Source organism: Petromyzon marinus, chromosome 55, assembly GCF_048934315.1.
Source record: "Petromyzon marinus isolate PM22_M1 ecotype Great Lakes invasive population chromosome 55, UKy_Petmar_22M1.pri1.0, whole genome shotgun sequence".
Taxonomy (NCBI): domain Eukaryota; kingdom Metazoa; phylum Chordata; class Hyperoartia; order Petromyzontiformes; family Petromyzontidae; genus Petromyzon; species Petromyzon marinus.
In genome coordinates this window covers 14,322,369-14,342,681 of record NC_133721.1, presented here as the reverse complement: position 1 = coordinate 14,342,681, position 20,313 = coordinate 14,322,369, and the positions used below count along the sequence as shown (strand labels likewise).

Here is a 20,313-nt window from a genome sequence, read left to right as displayed (position 1 = left end):
TGAGGCCTAGTAAATCGTGTACGTGGCGCAGCTTGAGTGAGGCCTAGTTAATCATGCACCTGGCGCAGCCTGAGTGAGGCCTAGTTGTGCACATGACACTGCCTGAGTGAGGCCTAGCTAACCGTGCACCTGGCACACCCTGAGAGAGGCCTAGTTAATCATGCACAAGGCACAGTCTGAGTGAGGCCTAGTTAACAGTGCACCTGGCGCAGCCTGAGTGAGGCCTAGTTAACAGTGCACCTGGCGCAGCCTGAGTGAGGCCTAGTTAATAGTGTGACGGACCACAAGCTGTGTTCCTGCCAAGGCAACATTGCCACGGACCCCACGCTGTGTTCCTGCCAAGGCAACATTGCCGTGGACCCCAACCTGTGTTCCTGCCAAGGCAATATTGCCACGGACTCCAAGCTGTGTTCCTGCCAAGGCAACATTGCGACGGACCCCAAGCTGTGTTACTGCCAAGGCAACATTGCGACGGACCCCAAGCTGTGTTACTGCCAAGGCAACATTGAGACAGACCCCAAGCTGTGTTCCTGTCAAGGCGCTCCATCCTGGAAAACTTCACGGAGATCGTCAAGACGGCCTAGGGTCGTGATTGAAGAGTCCCCTGTTTGGGCTTCAGTGGGGCCGTCTGTTCGGGCAGCAGAGACACGAGAGGCCAAGAAACGACATTCCAGTTGTGGGCTGAGCTCAAGGAGGGCTAGCTCGAGCACCATCCTGCGGCAGGGAAAGGAGGCGGTGCAAGCGGTTCAGCCGAGCCCACAACAGCCAAAAATCTGCTGTCCCTGTCAGGTGGAGGGGTGCTGTTCAACCCTAGCACATGGCGAGAAGTCGTGCATGTGTGACGAGTGCGGAAAGATGTTTTCTCGTGCTCGGCCTACAAGTATATATATTTTCTTATCCGCTTGTGTGTTAATCTGTGTGTACCGGAATATTTTAGAGATGGCAATTCTCCTGCTGTGTATCCTACTGCTGTCCCTCCCGGCCATATTTAGTGCCACACTCAACTCTACAAACGGCTACCCTCGTTACTTTGCATCCATACTTGTTGCTCAATTTGCCACTCCACCTGCAAATGAAACAGCTTATAGACACTTCTACACTCCATCATTGTATCCTTTTAAAACCTATCTTTGTCCCATTACTTCACAAGCACTCCTTTCAAACTTCATTCTGCTGTTAAAAATAACACCATCTGCGAGCTACTGCTATTCGTTCAAGGTTCGCCGCTGTTTATCATTTCACAGAAAATACTTGTGCAAACTCTTAATTCTACTTTTCTTATTTCTGGGTGGTATTGAGCTTCATCCTGGCCCAAATGTAAAGAACTCGTATAATTCGGTAGATTTTTCTGGCAGGAAAGGTGTTGATGTTCTACATGTCAACATCAGAGGGCTTGTGATTAAATTAAGTCAACTAAAACTAGAAGTGGCAAATCTTGACCCAGACATTTTTTGCCTAACAGAAACATTTCTCACTCCTGCCGTCAATGACTTGCAGATTACGATTGACAACTACAACCTTTTTCGGCTTGACCGAGGATCTAAAGGAGGTGGAATTGCCATCTATGTTCGTAATACTATTGCATGTTCACCAGCTCACTCCTTGTTTAAAAAATGTTGCTTTGAAGGTCTGGCTCTCAGAATAACTCTCCCAAATTATCAACAGATATTGGTAGTGTGCTGCTATAGACCGCCTAGTGGGAAGGATGTTAAAGCTGCATCTGCACTGAGAGAGCTTTTTGGGGGCCTCCCTGAAGGTGAAATCTTTTAGTGGGTGATCTAAATTGGAATTGGCTAAACCCGCCGGCCGTGGCCACAAATTTTGCAGATGAATTTAACCCATTTCAATTAATAAATGTCCCTACAAGAACCAACTTAAAAAATCCGGGACAGTCATCTCTGCTTGACGTCCTATTGACAAATGCCCCTCACAATTGCACACTGACTGGTGTTCTGGGTAATAACCTTAGTGATCACTCCTTCATTTTTGGGGTGAGATGATCAGCCAGACCCAACCCCCCCCCCCCCCCCCTAAATTGGTTGAGAATCACTCTATGAGACACTTCAGCACTCAGGCATTTACTAATGATGTGCTTTACTCGGATATTGACAAGGTCTGTGATATCCCCAACCTGACTACGGCTTGGGAGACCTTCAGGTACATGTTTCTCCAAATTCTTAACAAACATGCTCCGTTGGTTAGATTTAAAACTAAATGCAACCGCCCACCATGGTTTGATCCTTTGATTACAAAGCTCATGAAAACTAGGGACAAGGCTTGGGCATGTGCTCAGAAAAGTAATTTGGTCAATGACTGGCTAGAATACAGGAATTTAAGGAATAGATGCGTCAAAAAATACGGCATGCAAAAAATGCCTACTTTTCCTCCACTCTCCTGGAATCACATGAAAATGCCAGGATTTTCTGGAAAACAATCAAATGTATCGAAAAGGCATCCAAAACAGACAATCTGCCCATTGATCTTCACCGAAATGGGGAATATTTTTCAAATCCCCAAAAAATAGTTGACAATTTTAACCTTAATTTTTCTGAAGCTGGTAATCTTTTTGATAATGTATTGGAACTCACCCCTGCTCATGCAAATTCCTGCACCCCTGTCCAAACATTAAACGAATTTAGTTTCCAGCCAATCCACGAAAGTAATGTTCTGAAACAACTGTCCTACCTCAAAGGGTCCTCCTCTACCGGAGCAGATAGTATTCCCGTCTTTGCTCTACTAACTGTTGGTCACCTAATATACAAACCTATAGCCCATATTTTCAACCTGTACATCAAAGAAGCATCAGTTCCTCTAGAATGGAAACATTCCTATGTCCGTCCACTTCACAAAGGGGGCCCTAAAGAGGATCCAAATAACTACCGACCTATCTCAATTTTGTTCCCGTTGATGATTTTTTTTTTTAAATTATTGAACTACCAAATTAGCAGTTTCCTGTCCACCAACAATCTACGAAATCTAAAACAATCTGGGTTCCAAAAAAAATGCAGCACCACATCTGCTGCATTAGACTCTCTGAATCACATTTACAGTAGCCTTGATAATAAGCAGTACTGTGCCTGTCTTTTTCTTGACCTTGTATACCCAGTTACTATGAATAGCTCAGATGTGTAGACCTTGACTTCAACACAGCCATTTCTGTGACCAGTCACTAGCTAATCACTCAGTTATTTCAAAGCTAAATTCGCCTAGTTATTTCAATGCTAAATTCTCCTGTTTGATTTGTACTAGGTGCCTCGGTGAATGTGTATGATCTGACTTTAAACATAGCTATTTCTGTGACCAGTTACAAGCTAATCATTCAGCTATTTCATTGCTAAATTCTATGCTAATTCCTTTGTCAAGGGGTGCCTCTGCGGATGTGTATGCTTTAACTTAGCTATTTCAATGCCAAATTCTATGCTAATTCCTTTGTCAAGGGGTGCCTCTGTGGATGTGTATGCTTTAACTTTAACATAGCAATTTCTGTGACCAGTCACAAGCTAATCACTCGGCCATTTCAATGCTAAATTATATGCTAATTCCTTTGTCAAGGCGCTTTGTTTCTTCTGACACAGCTTAAAGGTCGTGATCTGAACGTGGCTTTTTTCACTCCAGCGCTGTCTTACCAGACAGTCTCGTCCCTTCACCTGATGAAGGCCGCTTGTGTTGTGGCCGAAACGTCGTGAGAATATTATTGTGTTATTTTATTTTATCAATTTATTATTTTATTCTCATTCTACGTGACTTTACCGAAAGAACCAAAGAAGACTGTCCAAAGCTTTTGATACAGTTGACCACAACACCCTGCTTAGTAAACTAAGTTGCCTTGGTTTCTCCAAACACGCAGTAAAATGGTTACAAAATTACCTCTTTTCTCGCACCCAAACTCTATTCACAGATGGTTGGAGGTCAAACAGTGTTAAGATAACAAAAGGGGTTCCACAGGGTTCCATCCTTGGCCCCCTTTTGTTCTCTCTTTATGTCAATGACTTGGGCACTGACCTGGATCATTCCAGGGTAAATCTTTTTGCAGATGACACGATACTGATTACTGCTGGCCGCTCTCCGGATGAGGTGATTGCTAAGCTCCAGGGTGATTTCAACAAACTACAACATCAGCTAGTTGCTCTTAAACTAGCCCTGATTACCTCAAAAACCAAGGTGCTATGCTTCTCACCAGGACTAAAGCAGGAAGTTGTTTTTCCCCAATCACATTCCTTAAATAATTATCAAATAGAGCAAGTCAAGATCTATAATTCATTTTGGGTCATCCTGGATTCAAAACTGAATTTTGAAGATCACATTGTTTATATTGGTAAAAAGACAAAAATTAAAATTGGTTTTCTGTATCGACACAAGCACTGCTTCCCCCCTATGTTCCGTTTGGAATTGATAAAAGCTACCATACTGCCTCTACTTGATTACTGTGACATCGTGTATAAATCAGCCCCAAGTACTGTACTGAAGAAGCTTGATTCCATCTATCACTCGGCCTTAAGATTTACATTGAACTGCCCATATAGGACTCACCACTGTCATCTCTACATTGGGTCAACCTTAACATCTCTTAATGTTCGACGGCTTGTGCACCAGATCTTATTTATTCACGATGTACTTACAAAAAAATCCGCAGACTACCTACTGGATCTCCTCTCTGTTTCAAAGAAAAAAATTGACTTCAGGTCTTCGCTCATTTACCAGCTTCACATTCCCTATTGCCGTACAAAAACTGGAGAAAGGGCCTTTGCTATTGATGCCCCCAGGGTCTGGAATGCTATTGCCAATAAAATGCAACTTGAATCACTACCAATGAGATCTTCTCTCAAAACTGCTCTAGAGGAGTTGTACGCCCCTAGCTGCCACTGCTATTCATTGGCGTAAAATAAAATAAAATTTTTCGCTCCGGATGACCCTGCAAAGTATTATCTGTATTTTGATTTAGCGCGCTGATCTTAAAGGTGCATTGAAAAATTTGATACTCTTATTGATGCTTCTGTTGTTGTGGAGAAACTCATGCAGCCAGCTATGGCTCTATGGTTTGGTGTTACATGATATTTATGTAGTTTATTGTAAAAAAAATTTGGTCACAGTCCCTATGATCACTGTTACATTGCAATTATGCCTTTATTTTTTGGTGAATTCTAAAACGTTTTTTGGTTTGGACATGTTTGTTTTGTTGTCGTACGGAGTTAGACTGATGGCCTTAATCTAAGTTTTCTTGTGGTTGTTGTTGTTGTTTTACTTGCATCCCACTGGGATTTTTGCACACAGCGTTGGTGTACGGTGCTTTTTCAGGAATATTTTGCTGTTTTTTTTTCATGGATTTTCTGTTTGCACGGTCACATAGTCACTTTAAGATGTTTTCTTGTTCGTGTTTTTGTTTTTTGTCTGTTGTGGTTGCACCCGATTCAAGAGCCGAATGGCTCACAGGGCTATACCAAATAAATAAACTGAAATAAATTAACTGAAATAAGTAGCTGACACAATATCAGAAGGTCGCTAGAGAATGTGGAAAGTTTGCTCTAAACTGTGAAGTTTGCTATAAACTGTGAAGTTTGCTCTAAACTGTGAAGTTTGCTCTAAACTGTAACCTGACAGACGCCGGACTAGTCAGGCGTCTGTCAGGTTACGTGAAAACATACAAGAGAGAATGTTGAGTTTGTATAATAGAGTTGAACTCCGAGAGAGGGCTCGTGGCTCATAGAGGTTTATAAGTCAGCTCGTTATTCACATGATCGCGCAGACCTCTGGCAGGTGCTGTAGCTGCCGCCACCGCCAACGCTTTTGGGTTGTGGCCATCATTGTAAGATAGTTGCTTGGCTCAATGGGGCCTCACCAGCTGAGATAATAGAGTCTTCGTCTGTGCGTCTCTTTGTAACTTTATGGGTATCTATGTAAGTCTATGGACCTCTGTAATATATGGGTATCTATGCAATCTATGGGTCTCCGTATAACTATATGGGTCTTTATGTAATCTATGGGTCTATGTATAACTCTATGAGACTCTAATCTATGAGTCTATAACTATCTATAACTATGGGTCTCTATGTAATCTATGAGTCTCTATATAACTCTATGGGTCTCTATACACAAATGTGAAAACAACCCCCATCATCGTAGTGCTGTCAAACCCAACAATGGTGTCAAAGATGTGGCGGTCCTCACACTGGTGATGTCTTTTCCGTGAAAGTGGCCCCCTCTGAAAATTAGTGAGGGACACTGTTCTACATGGTGGTTCAGATGTCTTTATGACCCCCATTTAATTCTTTAAAATGTCATATTTTTGGAAGCAAAGTTTATTTGAAACAGAAGTGAACATTCAAAGGAAAAACTTTTAGGGGGCAATGAATTTGGGGTCACAAGACATTTGGACCACACTGTACAGTACGTACATGTTTCCTCTTCAAAAAACAACAAACGCCATACGTCACCACGGCACCTGTGCCAGGCCAGGTGCACTTTGAGGCCACGTGAAGTGAACTGCTCACAGGAGATCACGGGACAGACCCAGCAGGTGACATGGGTTGACTGCGATGGCTGGAAGATGCACCACCTGTGCCCCCCTACTCTGATATTTTATCCGACGCTCCGCTCGCTGTTGTGAGCGTCACTCCTCCGCCCTCCGTTGTTATTGGGGGCGACTGCCTCCACCTGCCCAGTAGCATCCTTCACGAGCCTCCTCCATCGAGGCCACGCGCACTCACACGGTGCGTTATTGATGCACCGTGTCGAGTCGATTGTTATGCGAGTTGTGGTTGTGCACCACTGGCAACACAGCAGCGGCACCAGACGTTGAGTTTAACTTGGGGAATGCTGCGGACAGTACAGACATATTCCTGATTCTCTTGCTGAGTCCACAACTTTGTAAGTTTTCTCTGTCCCTGCTGGGTCGCGGCTCCGGGGGAGTGTGTGGGGTACGTTGGTGAAAGTTGCCGTGACCCTTTGTTGTTGTTGTAGCGTTTGCCAACGATTAATTCTGTTTACGTGAAGCACAATACAATAGCATTGTAATAAAATCACAAATTTAAATGAAGCAAATGAGACTAATAAGTTGCTCAAGACGTATAAATGCAAGTTTCCTCCCTTGTTCCTCCCTTGTGCTGTCCGTGTGTGGCAGGGTGGTGGTGTGGGAGGTGCGCGCTCTGCCACCCACGACTAGAACGCGGAGGCCACCGGGTGGGTGCTGTTTTACTGCTGTGCACGAGACTCAAAGCAAGGTTTTGTTTTAAGCGGACCTTGCCACATTTCATTGCATTTCTCAATGTGTGCGTGTGTTTTTTACCTGGTTACTCATTTTTAAATGCACTTTATACAACTGAGTTTATTATGAGTATTTCATTCATGTTATGACTGTCGTTTCCCCCACCATGTTTATTGCGGTTGTCTTGCAGGGGGAGTCGTTTAGCGAGACGGAACGTTCTCATTTTCACCTCCAGCAGACGCAACTCCATCGCGTTATAAGAACGTCTCCACAGAAGTGGATATCACAGAGCTACTCGAAGGCACGCATCTCTACCTAGACATCACATCGCCAGGGCCACCACAGTGGCGAAATGTTCACTGCCTTACCTGGCAGAGACTCATGCAGCAGGTCGTGGGTTTGATCCCGACCCTGACACCTGTAAAAATGGAATTTGCATGTTCTCCTCGTGGCCTCATGGATTTTACTCCGGGTCTTCGTCGCGTGAGCTAACCCGAGTTTTGTTTTTAAGATTTCCTCAGACGTAACTTTGATCTAAAAGTACAACCGCATTTTTGGGCGCATGCCACCGATTCACGACAATTGAGGACCCGGCGTCATCACAACTGGGTTCGAACTTAGCGCTCTGACCGCGTGTGCCACCCAGCCGGTCACTTCAATCCTTCCCCCATTACCCTTTATCATTGTTTTACAGCAACTTTGGCTGTTGAAATGTCCAAAGCTGCTGCCGCTGCCGCCTCTTTACAGTTCTGCGGGTGACACAAAGCAAAGCGTAATCCCTAACGAGACACGATTCATAGAGGGAATATTTACCCACATTGGGTACTCTTTAAACTGCAGCCCGATGCAAGGGAGCATAAAACCCATCGCGTCACTCTACTCTCTCGCCTCGGCCGTCCATGCCACCACTTGGACGGGTTGCAGTCACGAGACTCCGCCTGCTGCCTCAGCACCCGGACCCTTTAGCTCGGCGCGGGAAGGGTCGGGGGAGAGTGGGGGGGGAGTTGCGTGAGTGGGCACACATTGCACCCCACCCTCACCCCCCTCCTCACCCCTCACCAGCCATCGGTGAGCACAGGGCCGCCTTTAAAAACGGAGTGACCTGGCTGCAGGCTCCTGTTCATCCCTCCGCGGTACATTCCGACGTGCTCCACTTCTCTTCCTCGCTCCCGCACTCTCTCCCCGTCTCTTTCCATCTCTCCCCAATTCTTCCCTAAGCCCCCCTCTCACTCCCCCTGTTTCGTTGCGTGTGTGTGTGTGTTTTTTTGCTTCGTCCCGCAAGTTGACTTTTCCAGTGCAGGCCGTTTGGAGATGGCCTTGGCCACGATGAGCCTGGCGTCTGCTGTGCCGCTTCTTCTCTGCGCGCTGGCGCTGCTGGGCGTGCTGCAGGGGACTGCAGGTAGGAGATGCGAGATGCGACGTGGGAACCTGATGCTCCCCGAGGTCTCCTGATGCACCACACACTCCATACCAATGTGCCACGCGCACCACCCTGATGCACCACACATACCACCCTGATGCACCGCACACTCCATACCAATGAACCACACACACCATACAGTGAGGAAAAAAAGCATTTGATCACCTGCTGATTTTATAAGTTTGCCCATTGACAAAGAAATTATCAGTCTATAATTTTAATGGTAGGTTTATTTGAACAGTGAGAGACAGAATAACAACAGAAAAATCCAGAAAAACGCATGTCAAAAATGTTATAAATTGATTTGCATTTTAATGTGGGAAATAAGTATTTGACCCCTCTGCAAAACATGACTTAGTACTTGGTGGAAAAACCCTTGTTGGCAATCACAGAGGTCAGACGTTTCTTGTAGTTGGCCACACATCTCAGGAGGGATTTTGTCCCACTCCTCTTTGCAGATCTTCTCCAAGTCATTAAGGTTTCGAGGCTGACGTTTGGCAACTCGAACCTTCAGCTCCCTCCACAGATTTTCTATGGGATTAAGGTCTGGAGACTGGCTAGGCCACTCCAGGACCTTAATGTGCTTCTTCTTGAGCCACTCCTTTGTTGCCTTGGCCGTGTGTTTTGGGTCATTGTCATGCTGGAATACCCATCCACGACCCATTTTCAATGCCCTGGCTGAGGGAAGGAGGTTCTCACCCAAGATTTGACGGTACATGGCCCCGTCCATCGTCCCTTTGATGCGGTGAAGTTGTCCTGTCCCCTTAGCAGAAAAACACCCCCAAAGCATAATGTTTCCACCTCCATGTTTGACGGTGGGGATGGTGTTCTTGGGGTCATAGGCAGCATTCCTCCTCCTCCTCCAAACACGGCGAGTTGAGTTGATGCCAAAGAGCTCCATTTTGGTCTCATCTGACCACAACACTTTCACCCAGTTGTCCTCTGAATCATTCAGATGTTCATTGGCAAACTTCAGACGGCCATGTATATGTGCTTTCTTGAGCAGGGGGACCTTGCGGGCGCTGCAGAATTTCAGTCCTTCACGGCGTAGTGTGTTACCAATTGTTTTCTTGGTGACGATGGTCCCAGCTGCCTTGAGATCATTGACAAGATCCTCCCGTGTAGTTCTGGTCTGATTCCTCACCGTTCTCATGATCATTGCATATCCACGAGGTGAGATCTTGCATGGAGCCCTAGGCCGAGGGAGATTGACAGCTCTTTTGTGTTTCTTCCATTTGCGAATAATCACACTAACTGTTGTCACCTTAATTCTAGATTTGAAGCTTTCGTGACTGCAAGGATTCATACTCTTTGGTTTTATTGGGTAAAGTCACGTAGGTAAAACGAATTAAAATAAAATAAACAATTAAAACACGACGTTTCGGAGGCAACGCAAGCTTCCGTCTTCAGGTGGGACTAGTCACAGCCAAAATTGCTGCACCAAGTGGCGAGGCTCTGGGAACCTAGCGCTTAAATACAGGTTAAGGTAGGGGGGGGGGTGTGGGAGGGGCCATGTGGGGGGACTTTAGTGGGGTGCGGAGGGGGGATGGGTCGTTGTGTGTGTGCAGGGATGAGTTAATCCGTCTTTTGTTGTGTGTAGGGTGCGGGAGATGGGTCACTGTGTGTGTGCAATATGAACGGAATTAATCCTTCTTTTGTTGTGTAGAGAGAGTGGGGGATGGGTCGTTGTGTGTGTGCAGGGATGAGTTAATCCGTCTTTTGTTGTGTGGCGGGCGCGGGAGATGGGTCACTGTGTGTGTGCAATATAAACGGACAGAATATCGGCCAGGATGTGCTGTAAGGGGGCAGGAGAAAAAGGAAAATAGAAAAGTTCGGAAAGAATATGTTTGGTATACCACTGCTTGAAATTGCTGTTAGAAATTAGTTAGTGTTTGGTATGTACTGGCCCCTGACGATATCCTCGTCAGCTTTGATGTGGTGTCTCTGTTCACCAAGGTCCCAGTACTTGACACCATTAAAATAATTGAGGATCTGGTTCAACATGGACTAAACCCCGAAGTACCTGCGCTGGTTAGGTACTGCCTTACCAACACCTACTTTACTTGGAATGGTACCTTTTACAAGCAAAATGAGGGTACTCCCATGGGTTCTCCCTTGTCACCAGTGATAGCCAATGTTTTCATGGAGAAATTTGAATCAGACGCCATCCAGACATTCACCCTCAGTCCTTCCCTTTGGAAGAGATATGTGGATGACACTTTCGTCATTTGGCCACATGGCCTCCCAGCTTTGAACCTTTTCCTGGACCACATCAATTCCAGACACCATTCCATCAGATTCACCATGGAAATAGAGAAAGATGGCAAGCTTCCATTCTTGGATGTTCTGTTTGAGAGGAGGTCTTATGGCTCGTTGGGACATTCTGTTTACAGAAAACCCACCCACGCATATTCCTACTTGAAACCGGATTCCGACCACCACCCGGCTCAAAAGAACTCTCTCATCAAAACGTTACACCATAGGGCTCATTGCATTTCAAACCAACACCACTTGACCAGTGAATTAAAATTGGTACGGCTGGCCCTTAGGAGGAACGGATACTCTGACCGTACCATCCCCCAAGCTGTTTCTCCTACCATACAGAAACAACCACCTGATACTCCAATCAAAACCATCACACTACCTTACATAGCAGGCGTTGCTAAAAGATTTCCAAAATTCTAAACAAACACAAGATCCAAGTCCGGTTCAATACAGTACACAAAATTCGTGATCTGATCCCATCCGTAAAGGATGTCATCCCTGACTTACAGTACCCCGGTGTTTACAAATTGAGCTGTACCTGTGGTGATTATTATATCGGGGAGACGAAACGACATATCTCTGACCGAATTCGCGAACATAAATCAGATTTGAAACACGGCAGAACGAATTCATCTGCTGTGGCTGATCACTGTTACAACGCTATGGGTGATCATGAGATTGTCTTTTCCGATACCAAGGTTCTTTGTAAACCTACAGGTTATCACCAAAGATTTGTCCACGAAGCCATTTAGATATACAAACACAGGCATCATTTCAATCGAGAGGATGGCTTCAAATTAAGCAACCACTGGAAAGACGTTTTGAATCATACCAAACACTAACTAATTGCTAACAGCAATTTCAAGCAGTGGTATACCAAACATATTCTTTCCGAACTTTTCTATTTTCCTTTTTCTACTGCCCCCTTACAGCACATCTTGGCCGATATTCTGTCCGTTTATATTGCACACACACAGTGACCCATCTCCCGCACCCTACACACAACAAAAGACGGATTAACTCATCCCTGCACACACACAACGACCCATCCCCCGCTCCCTCTACACAACAAAAGAAGGATTAACTCCGTTTATATTGCACACACACACAGTGACCCATCTCCCGCACCCTACACACAACAAAAGACGGATTAACTCATCCCTGCACACACACAACGACCCATCCCCCCTCCGCACCCCACTAAAGTCCCCCCACATGGCCCCTGCTACACCCCCCCCCCCCTACCTTAACCTGTATTTAAGCGCTAGGTTCCCAGTGCCTCGCCACTTGGTGCAGCGATTTTGGCTGTGACTGGTCCCACCTGAAGACGGAAGCTTGCGTTGCCTCCGAAACGTCGTGTTTACATTTTTTATTTTATCTTCTTTGGTTCTTTCGGTAAAGTTCTGTACCTTTCACCTGAAGACGGCCGCTTGCATTTTGGCCGAAACGTCGTGAGAATTTTGTTGTGTTATTTTATTATTTTATTCTCATTCTACGTGACTTTACCGAAAGAACCAAAGAAGATGAATTCTTGCAGTCACGAAAGCTTTAAATGGAAATTTGTTTATTTTATTTTAATTCGTTTTACCTACGTGACTTTACCGAATAAAACCAAAGAGTATGTTGTCACCTTCTCACCAAGCTGCTTGGCAATGGTCTTGTAGCTCATTCCAGCCTTGTGTAGGTCTATAATCTTGTCCCTGACATCCTTGGAGAGCTCTAGTATTGGCCATGGTGGAGAGTTTGGAATCTGATTGATTGCTTCTGTGGACAGGTGTCCTTTATACAGGTAACGAGCTGAGATTAGGAGCACTCCCTTGAAGAGTGCGCTCCTAATCTCAGCTCGTTACCTGTATAAAAGACACCTGGGAGCCAGAAATCTTTCTGATTGAGAGGGGGTCAAATACTTATTTCCCTCATTAATATGCACATCAATTTACAACATTTTTGATATGCGTTTTTCTGGATTTTTTTGTTGTTATTCTGTCTCCCACTGTTCAAATAAACCTACCATTTACATTATAGACTGATAATTTATTTGTCAGTGGGCAAACGTACAAAATCAGCAGGGGATCAAATACTTTTTTCCCTCACTGTACCTTGCCTGGTATGCAGGAGGCCGTGGGTTCAATCAAGACCCTGATACCTGTAAAATTAGAATTTACATGTTCTCTCCGTGGCCGCGTGGATTTTTCTCCAGGCTCTCTGATTTCCCCCTCCACATTTGGAAACATGCGTTTAGAGTATTTGTCTGCTATACATTTCCACATGATAAGCCACTACGTTTCGCTATCATTTGTGGTCAGGTCGCTTCTGAAAGGCTATATAGCTCAGTGGGCCTTTCCTGATAAAATAAAAATCGTCTAGTTCATAGTTTAGATCGTTAGAATCAGAATATTTATAATGAAGGAATCCGATGGGCTATGAAGCTCTTTTTCCACAGATATCCAGTAGTTTTTCACATCAGTCAACACCCAATGAGTAACAACCACAAATTATTGCTTCCATCATCGCAGTCAACCACAACACAGAGCCCCTTGACACGTTCCCATGAAAGGAATGTTGTTCTAAATTGTGGCAAGTTTGTAATGTCACGTGGTGTGGAAGGTGACGTGGCTATGAAAGGGAGGCATTATTAAAAGTCGGTGTTTGGGTAAGAGGAAAATGATTTTAATTTTAATTAAATAAAGTGTCGTCCAGGCCCCTTATAACGAACCCCAGAATGCCACGACACTCTAACCCATGGACAGCTTTTCTAAAATTTTCAACTGGATGGTGAGGGCCTTACCACGCCTTAATCTAAAAATTAAACGAACTCGCACAACATCTACAGCAGCAAGAGTACATTATCAATGAACCTGCGATCTGCATAATTTAATACAGTAGTTTTGTTTTCCATTCATGTCTGTTGACGGGGTGTGATAAATTCATACTGTGTAAAGTTATACATTAAAAATATGTGCGTGTATACGTAGTCATTACGTGTATACGTGTGGGGAGCGGTAGTGTAGCAGTTAGCATTCTCGCTCACGGCCAACACGAGTGAGGATTATTTGAACCGGTTCTGGACCTCCCCTAAGTCGACTCACTCTCAAATTAGTACCTGGTGCGGTGTGTTAAACATCGCCACTAGGGAGACAAAGGTGGCCGGGCGTGGTGCTAGCCACCCAACCCCTCATGTACCGTGCGGGCCTTCATTGGTGCTTCTCGCGAACAGCACTTGTCCCAACAGTCTGTTAAAGCTACACGGGGGGGCCTTTGTCTTTGTGGTCTTTACGTCATGCGCGTGCTGTGTGCGTGGGAATCAACACCCCGGGGCGGATAGCTCCTTGCAATCGAGATATTTCATCTCGAGGGATTTTCCAGGTGAACATTTTTTGTTCACATTAAAATAAAGTTGATCCTGCTTAGATGAGACTGGCAGGGGGCCTGATGGCGCCCAAGTCCCCCGGGCGTCACACAAAGGAGGGCCCCACCACACGGGCCCGTGTTGTTGTTGTTGCTAATATATATATTCGGGCATTCTGCCCTCGTGACATCCTGGCCTCAGTGACCTCTGGGCGCCCTTGTTATGTAGGGGTGTCTTGGACGTGCCTTTGTCGCGCCTCTGATGCACGTTTTAGTGAGCGCAGTCCACGTTTTACGGTTGCTACGAGATGTTACCTACCTCGCCTGGTGATCCCGACCCTGACACCTGTTGTATGTTTTGAGTTTGCGTGTTCTCCCCCGTGGTCGCGTGGATTTTTCTCCGGGTCCTCCAGTTTATCACTCCACATTTAGAATCAACGTGCGTTTAAGAGTATTTGGCTGCTATACTATTGCCCATTCGTAGAGCTATCACTTGTGGCCAGGTCGCTTCTGAAAAAGAGCTACATAGCTCAGTGAGCCTTACCTGGTAAAATAAAAATAGTTTCATAGTTTAGTTTTAGTTCAGGTCAAAAAGGTCAACAGCTCGAATGCACATCGAGGCATCATTGCTCATCCGCTGGTAATTCGAGCCAGTGGTGGTAATTCCACATTCCTATGGCGGGGTGGGGCGCAGCCACTACTGTTGACTTAGCCACAAAGTGGTGCTCCTCATGTTATTGACCATCAGCAGGATGACGCTTGCTTCAACAAATGCTGGTGAGCTGCCAGGATATTTTGTCGGAAGCCTGTGTGGCTGCTGGGGTGTGCGTGGATGGGCAGATCAAATTAAGTTGATTTTGTTTTAGCCGGTTATGAACTCAAGAAGACCAGGCAGGATAGCTTCATGCACAAAGGTCGCTTGGGTCACCAATGCTTCGGAGACGTATTTGTCTGCTTATGTATTTTGTCAATGATTCTTTAGGGTTACGTGATCCTAGAATTGAATCTTTCATTATATAAAGCAATCATTAACGGGAGCTACGGGTGAGCTGATAAGATCAAGTGGAGAGCGACTGCGCACAAGGGCACCCCCATGCAAATCATGGACCTACACCCCCCTCCCGTGAAGCTCATGGCGATGGTTGTGCTGTTAGCGAGCAGCTATTAAGCCGGCAGGCGCACGAGGGAGTTGGGTGACCGACACCACGCCCGACCGCCTTTGTCTCTTCAGTGCTGATGCCTACACCCGGCATCATTCAATGTAGGTATTCATTTTAGGCTGGAATCTACCTCGGAGGGGCCCAGGACCAGTTCAGATACTCGTCACTGGTGCTGGCAATGAGCGGAATTCAAACTCGGGACGCAGGGTTCGTAGTGCAGCGCGCTAACCGCTACACCACCGCTCCCCACATTCACACAAAACAAAGACAAAGATCCCCCGTATAGTCTTAACAGACTGTTGGGGCAAGGGCTGTCAGCGATTAGCACCTATGAAAGCCGGCACGGCACACGAGGGGGTGGCTGGCCAGCACCATACGCACGCACACACACACTCTCACTCTCTCCCTCACACACACAAACACTCGCACACACTCTCACACACACTCTCTCCCTCACACACACTCTGACACACTCGCACACTCTCACACACAACCTCACACTCTCTCCCTCACACACTCTCACACACTCATTCTCTCCCTCACACACACTCACACACACACACTCCCCCCCTCACACACACACCACACACTCTCACACACACTCTCACACTCCCCCCTCTCACACTCTCACACAACAACAACAACCGCCATTCGCCACCAAGTGGCGGTGACGTCACCACGACGCTTGTGCCAGGCCATGTACAACTTGAGGCCACGTGAATTGTCGAACGCCCGCTAGCAGGAGGTCACGGGGCAGACCCAGGTGCCACGGGTCGACTGACTGAGATGACTGGCTAATGCACCACCTGTGCCCCCTACTGTGCCAACCTGCTGTGCTTTAGCCATCCGGCGCTCCGCTCGCTGTTGTGAGCGTCGCTCCTCCGCCCTCCGTTGTTGTTGGAGGGCGACTGCCTCCAACTGCCCAGTAGCATCCTTCACGAGCCTCCTCCACAGAGGCCGATCTTGACACCACTGGTACCAGTCATCGGCAAGTCCACTCAGCTCCACGTCCTCCTGTACCACATCACTCCATCTCTTCTCTAGCCCGTGCCGCGCCCGTTTAGCCCCCTAGATCCGGCCGAACAAAAGCTGTTTGGACATGCGGTGGCTGGGCATGCGGGCTACATGACCCAGCCATCGCAGCCTTGCCCGCCGGAGGAGCTCACCGATGGGACCTTGCCCAGATCTTTCAAGGATTTGTGAGCTCCTCACACAATCCAGTCTGGTTAAACCCAGGATGGATCGTAGGCAGGCTAGCCTAAATGTTTCTAACTGGCGAAGATGTTCCATTAGGGGGGTCCACGTTTCGCAAGTGTAGAGAAGGGATGGAATGACCGTGGCCGAGAAGACCTGAAGCTTAGTGCAGAGCGACAGACCAGGTAGCTTCCACACAGCGTTACGCAACTGATGAAAAGATATTGCCGCTCGACTGATTCGGAGTGAGACCTCTGCTGTTAAACTGGAGCCGGTCATAAGCACACTGCCCAGGTATGGGAAACTCTCCACTCTCTCCACAACTGCCCCATCACCGATTGGGAGTTTTGGGGGTGGAGTGTCCGATGGTACAATATACCCAGGCAGGTGCTTAGTTTTGGTGGGGCTGATGGTAAGGCCCCATCTCTTAGTGGCACGCTCCAGTCTCAGCAGCAGCGTCTCCAACTCCTCCTCTGAATGAGCAGCTATTACTAAATCATCGGCATACATAACGTGGTTGAGCAATAGGGAGCCATCCCTTGACCGCACCCGGGCATTGATCAGCCTCCCATTATATCTGTACCATATGGAGATTCCCCTGATACAGCTATTGAAGGCTTCACGAACTACGTGGTCGAAATAGATGTTAAATAATGTGGGAGCCAGAAGACATCCCTGTCACACCCCAAGGTGTACAGGGAATGGCTCTGACTCCCGGCCACATAGTTTTACCCGGGCCCGCTCACCATCATGAAGGTCCTTAATGATCGTGAGTAGAGGGTCAGGGACTCCAAAAGCATGAAGAACAACCCAGAGCCCAGGCCTACTGATGGTATCATAGGCCTTGACCAGGTCAATAAAGCAGAGATGTAGGTCTTGCTGGAATTCCCTACACCTCTGCTGTAGCAGACGGACAGAAAATATGGCATCTGTGCAGGACCGCCCTTTCCTGAAACCGCGTTGGGGCTCCGCAAGCCTCTCCTCTGCGTGCCTGGCAAGGTGATGTTGAATAATCCTTGCCAGGTCCTTTCCCGGCATACTGAGGAGTGAGATGCCCCTGTAGTTGTTAAAGTCTGCGCGGTCCCCCTTCTTAAAGAGGGGGACCACCAGGGCATCCTTCCAATCCTGCGGAACCCGTCCAGTGGTCCAGACTGTTGTTATGATGTCATGTAGGGCAGTCTGTGCACAAACACCACCCTCCCTCAGCATTTCGCTTGGGAGATCATCTCTGCCCGGTTTCTTTCCTGGTCTCAGACTCCGGATCGCCTTCAGTACTTCCTCAAAAGATGGCACCTCAGCCAGCCACTCACAGGGGGTGACTTCTTCCAATATTTGAGGCACTTCAGCCTCAGCAGGGTCATCCCCACTTTGTGCCACGATGTTTTCCTGGCTGAGGGATTTCCCCTCCCCCAGGACCTCACAGAAATTCTCAGCAAATCTGCAAACCTGTTCCTGGGGGTCGGAGATTGGATCACCGTTTTTTCCCCTAATGATGGTAATAGGTGTGCCGCTGCAGGTTACTTTTTTGATGGAGTTAAATAGAGATTTGTGATCGCGGGCCACTGAGGCAGACTCCATCTCCTCAGCAACCCGCGACCACCACCCATCCTTGCAGCGCCTCATGGCTGTCCGAACCTCCGAGCGAAGGCTGCGGTAAGCCTCCTCATTCTCTGATGTGGGATTCTGTAGCCGATAACAGTGGACCTGTCGCTTTTCCTCAACCATCCTGAACACCTTCTCTGTCAGCCAGGGTCTCTGGGGGGGTCTGGATCGCGTACCCAAAGCAGCCATTGCAGCTGCATGAGTCACAGTCCTAAACCTCGCCCACTTACCCTCGACATCAGGAGGAGTGGGGGACGATGCCAACCCCACCCATTAGCGATGATGAAATTCTCGCTTGCAACTTTCATCAGTTAACTGAGACCAGGCCACTTTAGGTTGGAATGGGGTCCTGGGTGTACACCCACCACCAGAGTGGAAGAATGGCAGGCGGATCCTACAGATGACTAGTCAATGGTCAGTGGGCAGATCAGCTCCACGATAGGTCCTGGTGTCAAGGACATGGGCTCGCATCCGCTGGTCCGTCACTATGTAGTCCAGCAAATGTTCTTGCTTGGACCCGGCATGCATCCATGATGTTGTGTGGATGCGCCGATGCCGGAACAGCGTGTTGGTAATTACAAGCCCATGGGCTGCACAACAATCTAGTAGCCTCCTACCATTGTTATTGAACTGATCTGGCCCATGCCCTCCAATCACTCCATACCAGGTGCCAGCATCATGACCAACTCGGGCATTGAAGTCACCCAACAAGATAACTCTATCCCGAGGGGCCACTTTAGCCAGCACCTGTGATAGGAGGTCATAGAAGGCATCTGACTCATCGGCTTTGCCTGCATCCCTCCATGGAGTTTCGTCTTCGGTGGGGGCATAAGTAACCACGACCACCACTCCTCGCCTCCGGTTGATGGGAAGGCGAGCCCAAAGTAGCCTGGGGCTTACAGCTTCCCACACCTCACCGCCACGCTCCCACGCCCCCTTCATTCTTTTGTCAAAAAGAAGAGCCACACCCTGTTGTTTGGCAGTCTGCTGCCCCAAGTAGAGGACTGTCCACCCCTCATGGTGGCAGGAGCCAGAACCGGTCCACCGGACATCCTGAATGCCACAGAGATCCAGGCGGTACCGGTCCAGCTCCGGACAGAGGAGTGGCAGCCTCTCCTCCCCAGTGAGCGTTCGAACATTCCACGTGGCCACACGAAGTGGCTTTTCATTGTTTCTGGAGGAGCCCCAAGGGTAGAGATTCAATCTCCTGGCTCCGCCAATTGGGGTTTGGCCAGGAGACATCATAGATGCCTGTCCCCCCGGGGCCTCCGGCACAAGCTTATTAGTTACATATTTCAGTCGTGGTTGAGTGGTAATTTATTGAAGGTGGAGAGGTTACCAGCCCCTCGCACCCGTCCAGAGCCCCCGTTTAGCCCCTGTGGTGGTCACAGACGCCATGAGGGGAGGAGCCAATCGGAATTGGATCTCCCCCCACAGCACTGTCCACGACAGAGTTGCCCGTCCGGCACCGCGAGGAGGTAGGGGGTTGTTTTGCCTCACACACATACACACACACTCACTCACACACACACTCTCACGCACTCCCCCCCTCACACACACACTCTCACACACTCTCACACACACACTCACACACACTCTCTCACACACACACTCTCCCCCCCTCACACACACTCTCTCACACACTCTCACACACACACACTCTCTCACACACTCCCCCCCTCACACACACACACTCTCACACACACACACTCTCACACACACACACTCTCACTCACTCCCCCCCTCACACACACACTCTCACACACTCTCACACACACACTCACACACACACTCTCACACACACTCTCACACACACTCTCCCCCCCTCACACACACACCCTCACACACACTCTCACACACACTCACACACACACACTCACACACACACTCACACACACTCTCACACACTCTCCCACTCACACACACACTCTCACACACTCTCACACACACTCCCCCCCCCCCTCACACACACACCCTCACACATACTCACACACTCTCCCCCTCACACACACTCTCACACACGCTCACACACACAGTCACACACACACACTCTCACACACTCTCCCCCCCTCACACACTCTCACACACTATCTCACACACACACACACTCCCCCTCACACACA

General features: G+C 47.8%; 1 protein-coding gene across 2 annotated transcripts in view; it reads left to right on the top strand.

The window, feature by feature from the left end:
• Positions 1–7,046: 7,046 nt before the first annotated feature.
• Positions 7,047–20,313, top strand: part of LOC116954472 (melanotransferrin-like) — a 46,861-nt gene continuing 33,594 nt past the window's right edge. The window contains exons 1-3 of one of the 2 annotated variants that reach the window (XM_076052411.1): positions 7,047–7,176; positions 7,392–7,502; positions 8,484–8,600. In XM_076052411.1, coding sequence (XP_075908526.1) covers positions 8,513–8,600 — 88 coding nt within the window. In that variant the 5' untranslated portion in view covers positions 7,047–7,176; positions 7,392–7,502; positions 8,484–8,512. Of the gene's footprint in view, positions 7,177–7,391; positions 7,503–7,591; positions 8,335–8,483; positions 8,601–20,313 lie in introns of those variants that run through there. The other variant, XM_032975012.2, reaches the window with a different exon arrangement.